This window comes from Ammospiza nelsoni, chromosome 21, assembly GCF_027579445.1.
Source record: "Ammospiza nelsoni isolate bAmmNel1 chromosome 21, bAmmNel1.pri, whole genome shotgun sequence".
Lineage (NCBI taxonomy): Eukaryota > Metazoa > Chordata > Aves > Passeriformes > Passerellidae > Ammospiza > Ammospiza nelsoni.
The window spans coordinates 8,263,008-8,281,540 of record NC_080653.1 but is presented as its reverse complement, the minus strand read 5'-3'; the positions used below and the strand labels follow the sequence as shown (position 1 = coordinate 8,281,540).

Genomic DNA, 18,533 nt, shown 5'->3' with positions numbered 1-18,533 from the left:
TTGAAGATACACAGGTATCACATTTAGTCACTGGGACATTAACTGGCAGGAATGTGAATGACAAATCACAGAAAAACTCATCAAAGCAGAGCCCCTCCTTACTGAAGATTGTTCAACCCAAACTGTGCCACAACAGAACATAAGCCTCAGGCCCTTCTATAGTTTTCCCTGATTATGCCAAATCTCTTGGTATTTTTGTTTCCCTATTTAATTTGCAGGGTTTATTACAGCAGCCTGTGTTGCAGAGCAGCTTCATTTCCAATGCTGGCAATGTTCCATTCTGGGATTAGCAGCTTTTGTCCAGGTAACCTGCAGAGTTCAGAGCCTCGACATGAGATGCTGAGGAGATAATTGAAACTCTTAATATCTTTGAGCTTCCCTCCTCTGTGCTCCTGGATTGGCACCATCTCCAGCCTTGGATGTGAATCAACTCAGCATGAACACACAGAAAGCAACAGGTTTTTGTTATTTTGGCTGAAAATTCAGGCCAAGTATTGACTTTCCCATTTTATGCATAGTAATAAATGGTAATTTCTGATGGAGCAGGGGGTGACACAGCAGGCCATTCCTCACAGTCCTGCTGGCATCTTGGCTTCTCCCAGCCCCCAAAGATGTAGCACCTGTCTCCTGCTTTGGCCTTTAGAGAAAACTTGAGCTTGTCAGTAAAATAGCCAGAATTTCTATAAGTGCTAAGGTAGGTGATAATAACATTGTTATTGACAGTTTCCTATTGTTTCTGAGGCAAATCATGTCTAAAGAGATTTAGCCTTTATTTAGCTATAAAAAATAAGCTGATGAAGCAGCCTGAGAAAAAGTACAGCTATCTCTTAATTACATTTCAGGGATAACTGATACCTCATACTGGAGCTGGCAGCACTTGATATAAAAATCAATATATTTGTGAGAAATGGGAAGGGCTGAAATAGTCTCAGTGCTTTTGGATGATGTGTGACTGGACTGTGCCATGCCCACATCCTGGCTATGTCCAGACTCTTTTTGGTTCCTGTCCAACCTGACAGATAATAGCAGCTGCCACTGAAATCACATCAAAGCAGCACAGGAACATGATTAACCCAGACAGCCTCCAGGGAAGACTCAGAAAGTGCTTGAACTGGGATTTTGTATGGACTGAATGACAGAACTCAGAGCAAGGATTTGGAATGACTTCCAGGCTCTATTGAGAAAGTAATTTCATCTGCCTGAACCTCAAAATTTTTATTTGCATACCAGTCCTGCCATGCAATGCTCTTCCTGAGAGGTATGTGATCACATAAGAAGCTTTGAAATTCTCTGTGAAATTGCTTTTTTAAGGTTATTTGGCTTGCAGACCTCAAAGGAGCAGAATCTGAAGTCATTGATTTCCTACAATCCTGAACCTTAGGGGAAGACAGTCCTAGTTTCTCATGAATACACAAACTTCTCTATTAATATATTTTACAATCATTTCTTTGGTATATGGCTTCAAAGACTGGATGGCTTTATAAGTACATGCATTAACATCAATATATTCCAAGATTAGTGAACTCTTGCTCATGTTTTACAATTTTCCAGCCCTTTTTCATCTACTGAGACATTAAAAACAATGCCAGAGTTCTGTAAGCCTGGCTTTAACAAACCCAAACAACCACTTCAGGACAGCACATGGGAAGACATCACACTGTGGATAAGGAATACAAGACATTTCTTTTTCTCTGTGTGTCATTTCCCACTGCCTGGGATTTCAAAACTGCCAAGGAGTTACAAAACCAAACAGCACAGCTCAGAACTTCCAGCCAGAATCAGTCTCCAGCTCCATTCGCTCAACTGCACTTGCCAAGGATGGATCCATGGGCTTGGCCTCATCCCCCTTTAAGTTGTTTATGATTTACTGTGTCAGCTCCCAGCAGGGCAGGCAGGGGTAGTTCCATCAATAAAAGACTGGAATAAATAACTGAAACTCCACCAAGGGCAGCACAGAAACAATCTTATTTAAACAACCAACCTTTAGGTCAATTATTTATTATCTGCAGCATTTGGAACATGTCTTCCTGCTCAAGGTCAACACACAAATGGTGGACAGTCACACCCAAAGAAGAAAGAAACCTAAGCTTTTTGTATTTCCATTCCTTTTTCACTTTAAATTCTCTCACACAGGACTATTATACCGACAGTGTACCATCAGAGTGTGGCTGGAGCTAATAGAATATCATTTCAGTAAAATACTCAAATCACTCACTTGAGTAACAGAGAAAAAAGCCCAACCAAGGGGGAGAGATAATGCCTACAGTCAAGACATTAAAGGAAAACACAGAACAGATGAAGGCCATCAAAGAAACAAAAGAAAGTGATTTTGGAATAAATTTCTAGATTTACACATTTGGCTACCTACACAAACATCTGCATTCCCCAGCTACTGGAACCTTCTCACTTGGATTAGCTCCATAGTCAGCTTTGCATCTTGATCACAATCAGACTCTTTGGGAAGCCATTGCAATAAAACACAGCAGCTGAAAACGTTCTCTCCTTTCCTACTTCTGTTCCCTAGAACATGCTGTGCCCTCTGCCATGCTCACTGTTAGTTCTCTTAGCAACAATGCACCATTTTAGTGGGACTATTGGTATTTTCCAGTGTGACAAAGCATTCATCTCTGTAACCTTCCTCAATAAGATCGAGCACCTTCCAGTGGCCCTGACAATGACACCTCAGCATACAGCTGGGTTTTCAAACACTCTTTCAGATTATGGAACCACTGTAAAAACAGACATGTAAGAAGACACTGTATACACACTTAAAACAGTTCTCTCTAGGTTAAAAACCATTTTAGAGTGGTAACACATACATTCTTAGTGTTTATCTATACAATTGTTCTCTTTTCATTTAGCATTAATATTCCCATTCATGCTTCTACAAATGCAGATGCAAAGCAATATATGAGGTTATATCCAATGATGTGATTTAAAGTGGCCAAGCAATACCCAGATGTAACCTGACCTCCATAAACCATTCCAGCCTTTGTATTTAAAGCAGTCCTCATCATAAATCTCCCTCTTCCAGTCCCAGTTATTATAGCTGCATGCAGAAGAGGGCTCTCTATTCCATGCTTGTGTTTTGGTGTCTGACAGACATATTCCACTCTGGACTCCCTGCAGTGCTGTTTCCCTGGCTGCATTCCCAGGATCCTGTGCTGCATCATCTGTACAGGTTTTCATCTCCCTGCCTGGCTCCTCCCAAGCATCATGCCTCTTTATTGGCTTGTGAATCCCAAATTCCTTTGGATACAGCTAGTCACTATTAAATTTGAGGATTTACACACTGATTAACAGCAGAATTGGATCTGTCTTTGGGTTCCTATGAAACATTTGTGCAGTTACAAGGCACATAATTTTCTTCCAAGGGTATATAAAGGTTTTTATATTTCATTTTTTAAAAACAGAAATCTCTCTCTGGTTAGTAACATTGTTCTGTCACACAGTCAAAACCTGCAGAGGCTGTGACAAATAGGGAGGTCATGGTCAAATTTAATAAGAGCTCACATTCCCTTGGAAATGCCACCAGGGAGCAGACAAAAGCAAGCATTTGCTGAGCTCCTGGGGGAAAGCAGAGCGCTTGCACCGAAGCCCTTGGTATGCAGATGGTGTCGCTGCCTTTGGAAACAGGCTTAGGTTTGAAACCTATGGGAACAAGCGGATGGGGTGAGGCTGCTGGGGAGAGCGTGCCCCGGGCTAGCTCAGGAGCAGCACAGGCTGCACAGAGGATGCCCAGGGCTGCTCTTTGTTCTCACACCTCTGCGAGTCCCAGGAGCAGCGGGGAAGCAGCTCTGCTCACTCGGTAGAGAGAGAAGAGAGATTGCTGTTGATAAATGGGGAAACCCTCAGACAGCGATGCTGTCCTGCCCTGGAGCCGGGTCCATCCTGCCCGGAGCCGCGGGGCACCGGCGCCACCGCCCGGCTGCTGGGGCTGCCTCGGCTCCTAAACCCACCCGGTGCATCACTTTTCACTTCGTATCCCTGGCTCCTGGGGTGCGGGATGCAAAGCACAGCGTCCTGCGACTGCCACACGGCTGTGCCGCAAGGGGGACAGGGGACACTGCTGGAACCTTGGCAAAGCGAGTGACACTCACAGCACCTTTGGCTCACAGCATCTTTGTGCCTACCTGTGCTGGGCTTCAGCCGGCTCTCGGCAAGCTCTGAGATGGCTCCTGCTGTGATTGTCTTCTTCAGCCTGGACACTCCCGAAGCTGCTGCTGGCCCGGGTTTGGTGAGCATGTCCTCGCTGCTTGCCCGCTTCAGCTGTGACACAGAGGGGGAACAGGTCAGGACTCTGAATATTCCCCTTAGTTAGTTCAAAATGCAAGATTCTTTGGGGAAAAAATTAACAGTTCCATAAAGTAGCCCCATGGGAATATTGCCTTGATAACTGGAGTACATAATTTTTGTATTTGCATTCCATTCTAGGTTTTTGTGAAGTGGGTTAAGGGATAAAGCACTGTTCCAAGAATGAGGAACGAAAATGGGAAAGACTGTTCAAAAAGGCAAATAATTGAAAGGCAATGAGAAAACAGTTTACAGGAATGGTCTACTGGCAACTTTTTGGGAGGGAATCTGGTGACACAAGTCTGCTCTAAGTGCCAACTCAAGAAACCCATGGAACACAAGGACAAGGTAAGATTCAAAGAGAAACATTGAAATGATCTTGCTTCAGCAAGCAGGAGTTACAGTTTATCCCAGAACTTTGGTCAGCTGATTTCCCATTCGTGTGCCTCTAGTAACAGTTTCTAATTAATTTCAGGAAAAATACTTTAAGTATTTTAAGACCAAAGCTTAGGAGAGTCTCCCTAGAGCAGAAGTTTTCCTATACTTTTGAGTTTGTGGACACCAAAAGTGTTTTCTCAAAAGAAAATCCACTTCCTTTGAAGTTGTCCAGTGCCACTGGGGGTCCCTGAAGCTCAGGCTGAACCCCACTGCTGGGTTAAGAGAAAAGAGAGCACACAACAAGCACTGCCCCTATTTAGTAGTTCCTGAATCTGAAACATTCAAGCAAAATGAAATCTTTCAACTCTAATTCCTTCTCCCTTTAATCTCCTCCTCTGACTCAGAGTCTGTGGTTTCCTGGACCCTGTGAGCCCATAAGTTTCAATAGCTGAAGTGTTGATGGTGCTCCAGGATACCAAACAACGAACATTTTTCCTTCTGGCAGAGGTTTTGTCAGCTCACTCTCAGGAGGAGAATGGAACAACCTGACTTTCTGACCTTCGGAGAGTTCTGCAGTCTCTCTGAAGTAATTTCTTCAATGTGTTCTTCCCTACAGCAGCAACTGCAGTGCCTTTTCAACTCCCTTTCTTCAAGCAAGCCACTTTGATGACTTTGCATTTGCAGCTGGATACAATTTGAAGTCATTAGCTGTCATTAGGAAGAAATCTCTCCACAATTAACACTAAATTTAACAAATCAATCGTATCAGATTTCCTGGTCAGTGTCCTCAGTAGCATTCCTTCAGAGATGCTGCCTCAACCACACAGCATAACCTGCCTGGAGCACTGAAGTACCCTATTGGTAACTGCATCTTGGAGTCTGCACAGCAAGTTCAATAAATTAATCCTTTCCTTGAAAAACTGTGACAATTAATGAAGTCTTAATCAAGAGAAGATCTAAATACTGTACGCTGCTATGTACTGTTCATTAAACTTTATTGCTGGAAAGTTACAACCTTGGCCTGGGTTTGGATGACCAGGTTATTTCTGTTTGCTGGCTGCAAGGGTGCAGATGCAGCAGCATTTCAGGTGTATTATTCCATTTTCTTAAAAACAGTACTTGGACAGAAGTTTCTGTTATTTTTTAAAATATATCTGTATAAAAAAAATAGGATTCATAAAATGCATTTGTTACATTGCAATGTCTTCTGTTAAGATATTTTGCCTTGAAGGGAGAGGCACAGGTTTTTAGGAATGGTGGAAATTCATTAATAAATCTTTTTGAATTTCTTTACACGTGTAACTATCAGCTGAACTAGAAATTTGCCATTTGTTTTTCCCCAACTTCAAAGTTTAGCCAATTCCCTCACACACAGAGTGTACAGATTCAGTACATGCAAAATACTTTGAGAAATGTGTATTAATTTAATATACAACAAAATTTAAATCTCTCCAACACAGTGGGTGTGGTAGTTTGAGGACTAAACCAAAGCTTTAACCTGGATCAAGACTGGAATACTTGAACAGTCTCCAAGGATTTGTACCTTGCTGAGCCGGGATTCAAAGGCCAGGGAAGTGGAGGACTTTGATGTCTTCATTCCTGTGGAGGTGGTGGGAAGAGGTTTCCCTCTGTCAACTCCATGGCTCCCTTGCTTTGCTATTGCACTCCAAGGCCTGGCACTACTCTTCATTTTCTTCCCAAGTAATTCAGTCTACAGACTCTAAAAAAGAAAAAAAAAATTAAAAGTTTATATGTATTTATGCACTTATACAAAAATATAACTTATCTTTTTGTGACCTGAAAGGCAAGAGTGATATCTGGCATGAGTTTAAAGGGCTGAAAAGGCCATGATAATCTTGATGCCCTCTCTCACAAACATCAACACTGAGCCTAGAGTAACCTTCAGAGCAGGCCACAGCCACTTTTACTTTTCATACCAACCACAGAAGGAACATTAACTTTTTGGGGGACTATTTAAGTCCCAAAATCTCCCTCAGGCACAGCAGAACACCTGTGAATACTGAAGCACAATGGAAGAGCAACTGAGAACATTGAAGCCCACAGCAGTTTAAAGCAACCTTGGGATAAAAGGAAGAATACTTATTTTACCATTAGGTCCAGCATCTTCAACTGAAATAACATTCACTTTTAGAAAGTCATATGAGAAGCAAGTTTCCTCAGATGGGTGGAAAATATATCTTTACCTTATCAGAGTCTTCTAGAGGAGCAGCAGTTGATGTTGCCACAGTGATAAAAACACGTTCCACAATACCACGACTCACAAAACATAGTGAAAAAAAACCCCAACTTCTTTGCAAACAAAGATCCAGATCCACTGTTCCTCAGAGATAAGCTTATGCAAGAGAGAAATCCTGCCAGGAACCAGCAAACAGACATGGTTTCCTTTTTTTGGATGTAGCTGAAGACGTTTCAGCTGCCAGCAGGAACAAGCAGCCTGTTTCCCTCAGCAGGCTGACAGCTGCCAGTTAAACAGCTCCCTGCACTCCTGGAGATCTAAACCCATTCATTTCCACCAGCCACTGCCCAATCCACACCATGAGCAGAATAAAAGAATTATTTGGATGTTTTTTCCAAGTCCCGCGAGCCTGCTGGGCTGGGAATGTGAGGGAGGGGAGGTGGCCTGATATCTCCTGTCCTCCCCCACTTCGTATGAGCAACATTTTTCTTCATTTTCCAAAATAGACACAGGATGTAGCTATGGCTCAGCCTTGTGTAGGCAGAGGGTAACTTGTCTGTTAAGCAGGTAACCAGAATATCCACAGGCACAGGATGGAACGCTGGAAATTCATTAATAAATCTCTTTGAATTTCTTTACATGTGTAACTATCAGCTAAACTAAGAATTTGCCATTTGTTTTTCTTCATATTCAAAGTTTGGGCAATTCCCTCACCCACAGAGTGCCCAGTGCCCAGCAAGGTGCTCAGAGGGACAGTGAGCTTGGGCAGCAACACCTTGACAGAGACACTGAAACAATTTATTCCTGGCTGAGTCAGGAGGGGCTCTGGTCACGTTTTACATCCCAGATTTGCTTTGTACCTGATTTCACATTCATAAATGAGAGCATTCACTGAACTCCCAGGACACAGCTCTGTCAGGGCCCAGGGTGGATGTGACAGTGACAGCACCTTGCAGGTGCCACCTCGGTCTGTTCAGGGAGTGCTTCTGCACTGAGGTGAAGGAATGTCAAGTGCTCAGCTGCTGTTCACAGAGAACAAAGCCAGCAAGTGACACTCCCTCTATTTGTCCTTGCTGCCTCTTGCAGGGGGGGCTGTCTGCTCTCTCCATAGCACTTCCCTATCAGCTCCTAAATAAAGGAATTAAAAAGTTAGTAGTTGTTGCTCAGTATAGGCATTACCCCATTAAAATTCTTCACACATCCAGTGAGGAGCCATCCACTGATCTCATTAAGAGCCTTTGGTGATGATTATGCTGATCACTGGTTTAAAGCCCTGACAGATATGTAAACTATATTACAATAGATGATATAATTTAGCATTCCCACAGTTCATGATCCACCTTAGCAAGCTTTGGTGCTTACAATATTTAAAAACTTATCTTTTAACAGGCTCTTAATCCTTTTAACATTCACTGTATTTATATGGGTGAACAGGCAACTACACATGCAAACTCTCTTGCTGATTACATCTCCAAATTATGCAGATTTAGGTTTTTTGCAGATCCAGTGGTTGCACATACACTGCTTTTTTATACCCTCTGGTTTTCTTCATAACTGTACCTCATATTTTCCTGCCTTAAGCTGTACAGATGCTGTCTTGATACCCAAAGGAATTTAATTTTGAGTCATCCATGACATTTTCAAGTTGCAGTGGAGTGATATGCTCATTAGAGCATGATGTTAGGAGTAAAAGGAAGAGGTACTTAAAGAAAAAAACCCAAACCACAATTCAAGAAATCCAGTCAGTAGCCTAAGGCAAACTGGCTCCTTCATGTAAAGAGAGCTGAATTATTTGCCATGTGGATTCAATAACATTTTACTGCACCAAGCAGATGAAACTAAAATTGAGAAGAAATACCTGGATTTATTAGTGTTTATTATTAGTTTTCCCATGTATTTATAGGAGAACTGGCATTTGTAAAAGATGGAGTTAAGACTTCTCAGGTATTTGGCTAACCTGAATTTGCCTTGTAGATAAAGATTTCCATCTCTGAAGTGGGATTCCAGGACTTTCCACAAGCCTTATATGTACTTCAAAGCATCAAGCCAGGTTGCACATCCTAAGCTGCTTTCATTCCTAAGTAGGTGACACATATTTGAGTTATTAGAAGCACTGCTTCAGTAGTGCAAAATAAAAGTACTTCAAGAAAAAAAAAGTGAAAAAAAAAGTCCTGCTGTTCTTTGATGAGAGCAGAAAATCCATTCTCAGAGTCACCATCAGCTTTCCCCCGCCTCCAAAAGCAATTTATTGCATTACAATGAAACAAGCAAAACAAAAAGCTCCATGGAAGGGGTGAGCAGGGGGGACAATGGAAAACCCTGGAGTTCAGGACCAATCAGGATACCCAGCACTGGCAAGGAGGTTTTTCTTATCCTGGTGTAAATACAGCACATTTATTAAAAACATCCAATCCAGCTCTTATCTACTTGTGTCTTAGAAGTAACTCTGCCGAATTTTCACTAAATATCAGCCTTCCACAAGGACCCCAGAGAGACTGGTTTGATCTCTAGGCTATCCCCAGGGAAACTTTAAAGAGAAGGAGCTTTCCACAAGAGACTCAACCAAGCTGTTCCTGCAAACACAGGGACAAAAATCACCTGTTTTACATCCACTCTATGTCAATACATTTCAAATGAGAGCTGATTCTCATGGGAAAATGACTTGCTTTAAGCAATGCCTCAAGCTCTGTGGTTTTAGTTTTCATTTTTGCACCTTTCACAGGGAATTTTCCTTAGGAAGCAAACAGAATTACTGCCAGCCTGAAATTCAAACTCCTTCTTGGGCATCAGCCAGAGCAGGGCACTCAGCTGGCCAGACTAAATCCCTGTAGCATACCCTGCTTGGAGCTGGACTCTGAAACTGAGGAAACAACCCCATGCTGAAATAAATGAGGACTCAGCAAAACAACTTAGCAAAATTGGTTCTATTGCCAGGCACTTCCAGACTGCAGGGGCTTGGGGCTGGGTTTTTAAAATCTTTTACACCCAAAAGTGGTGTCTGAATACACTCCTCCTCTGAAACAGGTACTGCAAATGATAATCAGGTTTACCAAAAATGTAAAGCTGGTCCTGACAGAGCTTCTTGTCCTCAGAATTCCCTGCAGGCATCAGCCTTTAAAGATTCAGGCCATGCTATACAGTTCATCCTTTTTTACTGGTATTTTAAAGGATGTTTGGAATATGTTGATGAGGACTACTTTGGCAGTTGGCAGAAGTTCTGCAGTCCATTTTACTTGAAATTTTACTGTTTTATTAAAGGCTGAGAACCCAGACATTTCTTTATTAGTCAGTCCACATGCATTTATTAATAAAAGTCTTTAGAACTAGCCTAGAATGATTCCCATTTTATGGCTAGAAAAACTGGATTAAGAATTTATCCTAACTCACAGGCAGTCAGCATCAGCAGAAGCAACACCAGGGCTCCAGGATCTTTAGACTTGGCTGTGGATCAAAAGAGGAGTTCACCAGTTCTGGGGAATAAACTTCTAGGACACACATTCTGCTGACTATTAAAGGCTATTGTATTCTGAAGAACTAAAGAAAATGGATAGGTTGATTCGAGTGATAAGCAATATTATTTCACAGTCAAGAAACCTAGGATTTGCACTATTAAATAAATAAAAATTATTAGCATATCTGCAGAAATTAAATTACCCAGGAAAATCCCTGTTGGGGGATGGAAAGCATCTGTACCCCATATATAATTGTTATACAATTTAGGTTTTGGTGCACATGTCTGTGTGTCAGGACTCAGCAGGACACTCAAATTAAAGCAGAGTCATGCACAAGTTGCTTTGGGAAAAGGAAAGAAATAAAGAATTATAAAAGCTCATTACTGAATCTGGAGAGGAATGTGCCAGATGGCAGCTTCACCAGGACCTGGGAATGCCCAGCAGTCCTGAAGGATGAGGCCACAGTCCCAGCTCTGCACCTAAGGCCCTCAAAGGACACGTGTGACTTTGGTGGGTCAAACCCCACAGTCCCCAGCGCCATTTTCCTGTAATTCAGTTACTTGTCATTACATCCCAAGGTCAGACTATTCCAGAAGCTTTGTAACACACACTCATGAATTCAAAGCACGATTTTCTTTTTATTTTTTGTAAAATCTGCATCATGCTTCTACTATTTTCCCTCTAATCAACTTCTGCTATTTTCAGAGAAACTATCAACTAGAACATAGAAATATCTAACAAGTTCAGTAAACTGTAAAGCATTTTCTAGTGGCACGTAGGAAGCTGCATGGCAGGATAGACAGCTGGGCTAAAATAGAATTCTTTTCTGCCTTTCACATCAATTAACTTTAAACAACAATTTTTAGGCTTGACAGATGCTTCCATATGACTCATCTTGATTTCTTAACTGATATTAGGAATCAAACCAGGGAAGCTGATAGTCCAAATACAGTAATTGGTGATGTGGAGATAGATGGCATAGAGAAAACTCCATTTAGAAATAAGATCAGGCTAAAAAATAAAAACAAACTGTTAATTCTTTGGTCACCCTTAACAGATTTCCTCAGGCATCTGCTCCTTTAACCTCAGCAGAATTTCTGTATCTATCCAGTCTCTCTTTGCTTTAACTCCTATTACCTTGTTTTGGTGTATTTGAGGCTCTCAGTGCAACCTTCCTCCATCATTCCTCCAAGCAGTCACTTGCTGGATTCTTGCTTGTACAAAGCTTAGCTTTAATTAGGATTGGATGAAAAAGCCCAGCAAAAAAAAAAAAAAAAAAAAAAAGCAAAACAAAACAAAACAAAAAACCCCAAAAAAAACAAACAAAAAAACCAAAACAAAAACAAAAACAACCCCACCAAGCCAGACCACTTGCTTCCACCCAAACACAACTCAGACAAAAAAAAATACCCATTTCCCAAAACCTCATCTCTAATGCTCCTCTTGCTTTTGCTGTCCAAGAAGAATCAATTATAAACCCCCCCCAGAACTTCACAGTTTCCTCTGGTCTACCTCAGCAGACTCTCTTTCCAATCTCATTTGCAGCTGAATTTTCGTGGTTTGCTGGTAGAGGACCAGGACACAAGACATCACTTGGAAATTTTCAGGTCCAGACAGCAGGGCAAATTCTGCTGGTTTTATTCATGCCTCAAGAAAGATGGTTTTAGTGCTATTATTATTATTTTTCAACTTTAAACAATGAAGAAGATTGTGCTATAATTAAAACAGCTAGGCAGCTGTAGAATTGAAGTGATCTTGCAAGGAGTTAAAAATGCTGTTAAATTTTAGCCACAGAACTACACAGAAATGAGGATACAGACATTGCCAAGGTCACCCATTTAGTCACTCATGGGTTGAAGCTTGCTTTGCATTTTTGCTTTAATGATTCTTCTGCAGAACTCTTCAATATCAAAAGAGCACTTTCAATGTGGCATCAGATGAGAATTTTCTTTCCAGAGGATACAGCTCTACCTCTCCTCTAGAAGCAACTATTGCAGAGCCAGTTGCTTTCCTTCCCCCCATGGTGTCAGATGCAAACAGATAATGGAAACTCCCTTCAACTTCCCAAAGACAAAGTTTATCTGTGGTCACAGTGGTAAGGGAGCAATTCACATTTTTGTGTTAAGGCTTTTTTTGCTTATTTCCTTTGTGTGTTCTCAAGAATTCCCTACAATTGGTGTTTATTGAGTAGCACACAAATGTACTGAAGGGTTCCAAAGATGTCCAAAGATCAGAGGTGGCCCAGGCAAGGACAGGTCCAGGCAGCCACATGTGACAGATTTCCAGCCATCAACTCAGCCTCCAAAACCATCCCCAAAAGGCTGCCAGAGGCCAGGCCAGCAACTGCAAAACTTCATGTTTCAGTATCATTCAAAATAAAATCCTCTTCCCACGGTAGCCTTTAGAGTCATTGATGACGTTTTCAGGCATGGAGAGCACTGTAAATGTGCGACTGTTTTAAAGTGTCATAAAAGGTGCCGTAAAGCGAGATGTCATAAAAGTGTCATAAAAGGTGCTGTAAAGTGCAACTGTCGCAATATGTGTCATAAAGCACGACTGCTGCAAAATGTGCTGTAAAGCGCGACAGTCATAAAAGGTGCCGTAAAAGCGCGACTGTCGTAAAAGGTGCCGTAAAAGCGCGACTGTCGTAAAAGGTGCCGTAAAGTGCAAACTGTTGTAAAAGGTGCTGTCAAGTGTAACTGTCGCAAAAAGTGCCGTAAAAGGTGCCATAAAGTGCGACTGTCAGAATGTGTGTCGTAAAGCGCGACTGTTGTAAAGGTGCCATAAAGCGCGACTGTCGTAAAAGTGTTGCAAAAGATGCCGTAAAGCGCGACTGTCATAAAAGGCTGTGCCGTTCAGCCATGTATACCAGACTTTAGGACACAGGTGGGAGAAGCCCTTTATTGTATCTCCCGCCGGGCCGTGGCGGCAGTGGAGCTGCTCCCAGCCTGCAGGGCGCTTGGTGTTTTTTGAGTAGCACACAAATGTACTGAAGGGTTCCAAGGATGTCCAAAGATTAGAGATGGCCCAGGCAAGGACAGGTCCAAGCAGCCACATATGACAGATTTCCAGCCATCAACTCAGCCTCCAAAACCATCCCCAAAAGGCTGCCAGAGGCCAGGCCAGCAACTGCAAAACTTCATGTTTCAGTATCATTCAAAATAAAATCCTCTTCCCACAGCAGCCATTAGAGTCATTGATGACTTTTTCAGGCATGGACAGCACTGCAAAACCTTCTGCCCACCCTCCTCCACAGAAGCTCTCCCTGGAGTTTTGGATTTGTCAGCCTTTCACTCATCCTTAGATCACATGAGAAAAATGCAGAAATCACAACAAAATCTTCACGTGGACAAGGAATTGGTTCAGCTGCATTTCCCTTGTCCTTGTTCCATGCTGCTGGCCATTTATGAGACAGGAAAATACAGAGATCTTTGCTGTCATCCAGCACAGTGACTGATGCTGGCAAACTGAGCCAAAGCTGTACTGGGAGATGCCTGGGAACATGCCTGTCCTGTATTTGAATCACACTGTTTGTCCATGGATTCTCCATCTCCTCCTCTTCCTCACACTGATTATCTAACCAGTTACCATTACACAGCTCAGGAGAGAAATGCTACCTCCCTATGACCCCTGATCTTATAAATGAGAGGATAAAAACAAAACTCCCAACCCAGCTGTAATTTTCTACATGATGTGGCAATTCTGAATCACAAACACCACGTTACTGAGGGATGCACAGGAAGATTCAGGAAGGTTAAAAATGATGCATTGACTCCAAACTCCCTTTTTGAAGTTATAGCCATGTTATAATCGTGAGGAATTAGGTCACTCTGGGCTTTCCCCAATATGACTCTGTCCTGAATAGATGGGTTTAATTCATGTTCAGTACATTCAAGTTGAGAACAAAAATGTTTTAGAGTCATTTCAAGGCAGCTATTGCTCATTAATCCACGTTCTTTCAACTGCTGTCCCAGTGAATACAGCACAAAGCAAGTGACACATTTGGCCACTTCATGTTTTGCCAACCCACAAGAAGGAAGAGAAGAAGGTTTCATTTCAGATAGAGCAAGAGCTATATAATTGCTGAAGACATTAAGAATAATTACAAGTGGTTTGCCTGATAATTACCTGCCATTACGTTTTTTGGTAGCATAGAAGGTAAACACAACTACTAGAAAGAAAAGGAATGATGATGTTTTTTTGGAACAACAGAGATGAACAGCATGTGACTACATGGTCATCCTGACTGGAACAGAGAGTGGCAGCTTCCCTGTCCCCTCTGAGCATGGAAGGATGATACCAGAGGCAATGCATTCCATGGAATTCCACCTGGTTCCATCCTCAGCTTCAGCACAGAATCATCATACCCCCTCAGCCATGCAATCTTCCCATGCCTTAGTTTTTCCGTTTGTAAAATAATTGCTCACTAAGTAGGATATTTATGAAGATGGACTCATTCGTTTGCCTTGGAAAGGAACCCCACAGAAAAAAAAGCAAAAATTAGATAAATCAACATCTGTCACACAGCACGCAAGTGAGCAGCCTCACAGATTGCCACATGCTGGGATGTTTCCCTGACTCCCGTTTTCCATCCATCACAGTGCAGAGAAATAACTGAGATCTGGAAGCTATCCCTTAAGGAGATATTTATCTCCCATTAAAGAGCAAAATAGCTCACTTGAAGTTCATAAACTGGGAACTTTTGAGTGTTTATGAGAGACAGTTTTAACTTCTGACAGAAAGGGCTCCTTGCAAAGATGAGGACATAACTCCAAAGCTGCAGGAGAAACCAGAGGACTTCTGCATTTTAAAGATATTCATAACGAACAGGAACAGAACAGACCTAAGCAGCAGTTTGCAGCTGTGACTGGGGGCCACTGATGGACTGAATGAGCCACCTTGGTGGGCTTCACAATGAAATTAAATTGGTTTAGAACTGCACAAGAAATGGAAGGGGTAGCACATAGCCAAGTGCATGTTAGGATGAGGAATTTCTGTGGTAGTTACAGAAATTCTGCAGAAAAAACACTGAGCAAATGAGGTATTCTCTCTCCTGCCAAGGTTACAGCAGCAAAGAACACTTGAATTTAGAAAGAAACATGCAAACCAGAAAGGATCAGTAGGGGATTTCTAGAACTGTACAGAAGAGAAAAGGTAGAGAATCCCTGTTTTCAAACCAGTTCTACCACTAATCCTTTACTGCTACACACACAGGGCTTAATTAACATCTCTACAACTTTGCCATATTACCTGCTCTATAAATGCTGTTATTATTGCAATTGTTTCTATGACCAATCTTCATCCCCAGCACAATTTTAAAGACGACAGTGGAGGTGCAGTAATGAAAGGGTCCTGCTGAGAACCTGACCAGCCCTGGCTGCCAGGGGTGCCTGCTGGATTGCCCCAGCACTGTCCCTGCTCCCACAGATATGAGCTGCCAAAGCTCCTGGCTCAGCAGCCCCTTCCCTTCTGCCCTTCCTTCACTGGACTGTGTGCACATGCAGCAGCAGAGGAAACTCTGCTCGTGCTCCTGCTTCGATTCACTGTCAGGGAAGAACTGTAAATTGCCAGAGGAAAAAGTAGGAACAGGAACAGCTTCACCCCTTCTGTCACTAAATCAATGTAGCTGAGCAGGAGGAAAATACAGTAGCCAGCTCTCCTGAGGGGATTTTTTTCTGTGGTTGTAATGGCTTTTAGACCACCCCACCCAGCCCATTTTCAGCTAACACAGCTGTGTTTACCCTATTTTTGATTAATTCAATTTAGTTTTACATTGAGATGCTATGAAAAAACTGTTGTTGAGCAAAGCCGGGTCATTCACTCTACAAATACATTACTGACCCAAGAATCCTTCTAGAGATAATACAGTTCCCATAAAAGAAATAAAAGATAATAAAATACTTACAGTAAAAAGCTCGTCCTCTTTTCTACGTTAAAAAGAAAAGTGTCTCCCACCAGCTTCTGACAGCATGTGCAAACCAGACTGAAAATTCAGGGCTTGAGTGCTTCCCTGAGAGGAAAACCACATTGCAGAGAGACACAGAGAGCTGCTTGAGAAATGATTCACACACGGAAGCGAGCTGGCTCCACCGGCGCCTCGGCATTCAGCACACACACAGCACTCGCTTACTCAGGGGAATGACAAATATTATATTTTCATCAAAGCAAGGAGGATTTATGCAAGAAAGCAATTTGAAGCCTAGGTCCAGAGCAGTGAGATGCTTCAATCCTTAAAGCAGATGAAGAGTTTATTTCAGGGTCCCATCAGCCCCAGCTGCAGGACTGGACACTGAGCAGAGCACAAACCACAAACTGGTCTGGATGATCCAATTAAGCAAAAACATGCAGCACATACCACAGAGAAAGGGCAAGGAGGTGGCACAGAAAAAGGCATTTTCAGAGGAAAACACAGAAGCAGCTTTCAGAAGCTTTTCTATTCCATAAGAATACATCCCACAGAGCGCCAGCAATCACAGCCAGGACACCTGATGGCATTTCCCTTGCCTCCATCATTGCTTCAACAAAGTGGAAAAATGGGTGTAGGGAAGGAAGGTGCACTAAGACAGAAGCTTTTACAAAAGTAACCAGAATCAGTCCTGGGTGACTTGAGCTGCCCAAGAAGGGTCAATCTGTTCTTTATTTAGAAAAGAGCAAATAAAGGACAAGAGCGAACAAATGCTTGAGAACGTTAACCTCTTCCTTAAGATTTTTGAAAAGAATTTCATGATTGAAAACAGGAAGACAAAGGCTGGAGGTCTTAACAGAGTTACAGCAAGCAGAGATAGTATCAAGTTGAAGGAGACAGAGAGGATGAAAAGACATCAAATCCAAATTTCAAACAGAAAACTAACATGTTTTAAACAGGGCTTTTTGTCCAATTCTGTCTAGAGAGGGTCTGATCACCCTCTGGTCTCTCTGACCAAAGAATTCCTACAGATCAGGAATTCTCCCTCTCAACAGTGTGAAGCTGGTATTTAAGTAAAGTTGATACTACAGTAGATATTTCTAGTAGATGTTGATGGATCTGAATACTCCAACCTTGTTGCACCCTCCTTACTCGAGGTGCCAAAGGGGCCTGAAGGAAGCTGATGTTATGCCAAGAGTAAATTTATGTTTTAGCTCAGTGTTGGCAGCGCTACTGCTATCATAGAGTAACCAAACCCTAAAAACAGACTGAGTCAAGCCAAATCTCCTCTGAAGATTATGGATTTGGGATCCAACTTTCTGATATTCTTGAGTAACAAGCTCTTGCCTTATCTTAAAATGCCAGAACAAGACAAAAGAGCACACCATGACTTATTTGGCACAGGATAAAGCTCTGTGCTTGGCAGGTCTCAAGCAGACATTAGTTCTAAGTCCCTACATTCAGGCAGGTGCTGTTCCAGCTTTGCCAACAGCCACAATGTACCAATCCTTCTACCCAGCCCATTTTGACAGCTCCTTCAATGTCCAAGGTCAGGCGGTGTGAGCACAGGTAGAACTTACCCATTCTGTATTTTCACAGAACATTCAGAGCTCTTGAGATGAATCACAGCTCAGATAAGGAGGAAGTTGCTGTAGATACTTGGTCTGAGTGCAGAGTTCCTCCTCCCCAAGGAAGTGACCCCACATGTGATGCAGGCACAGGCAATGAGGTCACCTGGTACCAGGGGAGGGACTGCAGCTCACCCCTCTGCTCATGGAGCACCTTCACAACTTGAACAGATGCCGCTCAAAAATACCAGCTCAGGGACCCTGAGCTCACCAAGGAGAGGGACATCAGGTGCAGACAGGAATCTGAGAAGATTCTTTGGCTGAAGAAACCAAACCCTTTTTGGAGAGCAGCATTCTGCCCCTCTGCCACTGCTGATGAGTTTGTTTGGGCTCAGAGGGAGAGCAGTGTTGGCAGCTTGAGAGGTTTTCCTATCCTCCAGCCAAGAGAAATACAGAACTGAGATGAGGGAGTGGGGAGGCAAGATGAGCTCCTGTATTGTACTCTCAAATATCTTTGGGATGCATTTGATAAATATAACTTGACCAAAACCTAAAAATGAAAATCTTGGCTGTAAGGAGACAGTCACAACATTTACATACTTCAGCTTGGGGAGACAGCCTGGAATAGTGGTGGAGAATTTCCCCAAACCCAAGGAGACCAGACAGTATATTTGTTTATTTAGAGGTTTTCTGGTAGCCTTTATGGCTATAATTACCTGATCTCTTTACTTAGACCAAAG

The 18,533-nt window shown here is 42.5% G+C and overlaps 1 protein-coding gene across 3 annotated transcripts in view; it reads right to left on the bottom strand.

The window, feature by feature from the left end:
* SPECC1 (sperm antigen with calponin homology and coiled-coil domains 1) overlaps positions 1 to 7,015 on the bottom strand; it is a 64,973-nt gene extending 57,958 nt beyond the window's left edge. The window contains exons 1-3 of one of the 3 annotated variants that reach the window (XM_059487049.1): positions 6,876 to 7,015; positions 6,215 to 6,391; positions 4,134 to 4,269 (exon numbers count right to left, since the gene is read on the bottom strand). In XM_059487049.1, the coding sequence (XP_059343032.1) occupies positions 4,134 to 4,269; positions 6,215 to 6,361 (283 nt within the window). In that variant the 5' untranslated portion in view covers positions 6,362 to 6,391; positions 6,876 to 7,015. The remainder of the gene's footprint in view (positions 1 to 4,133; positions 4,270 to 6,214; positions 6,392 to 6,875) is intronic. The other 2 variants (XM_059487050.1, XM_059487052.1) reach the window with 2 other exon arrangements.
* Between the last annotated feature and the right edge of the window lie 11,518 nt (positions 7,016 to 18,533).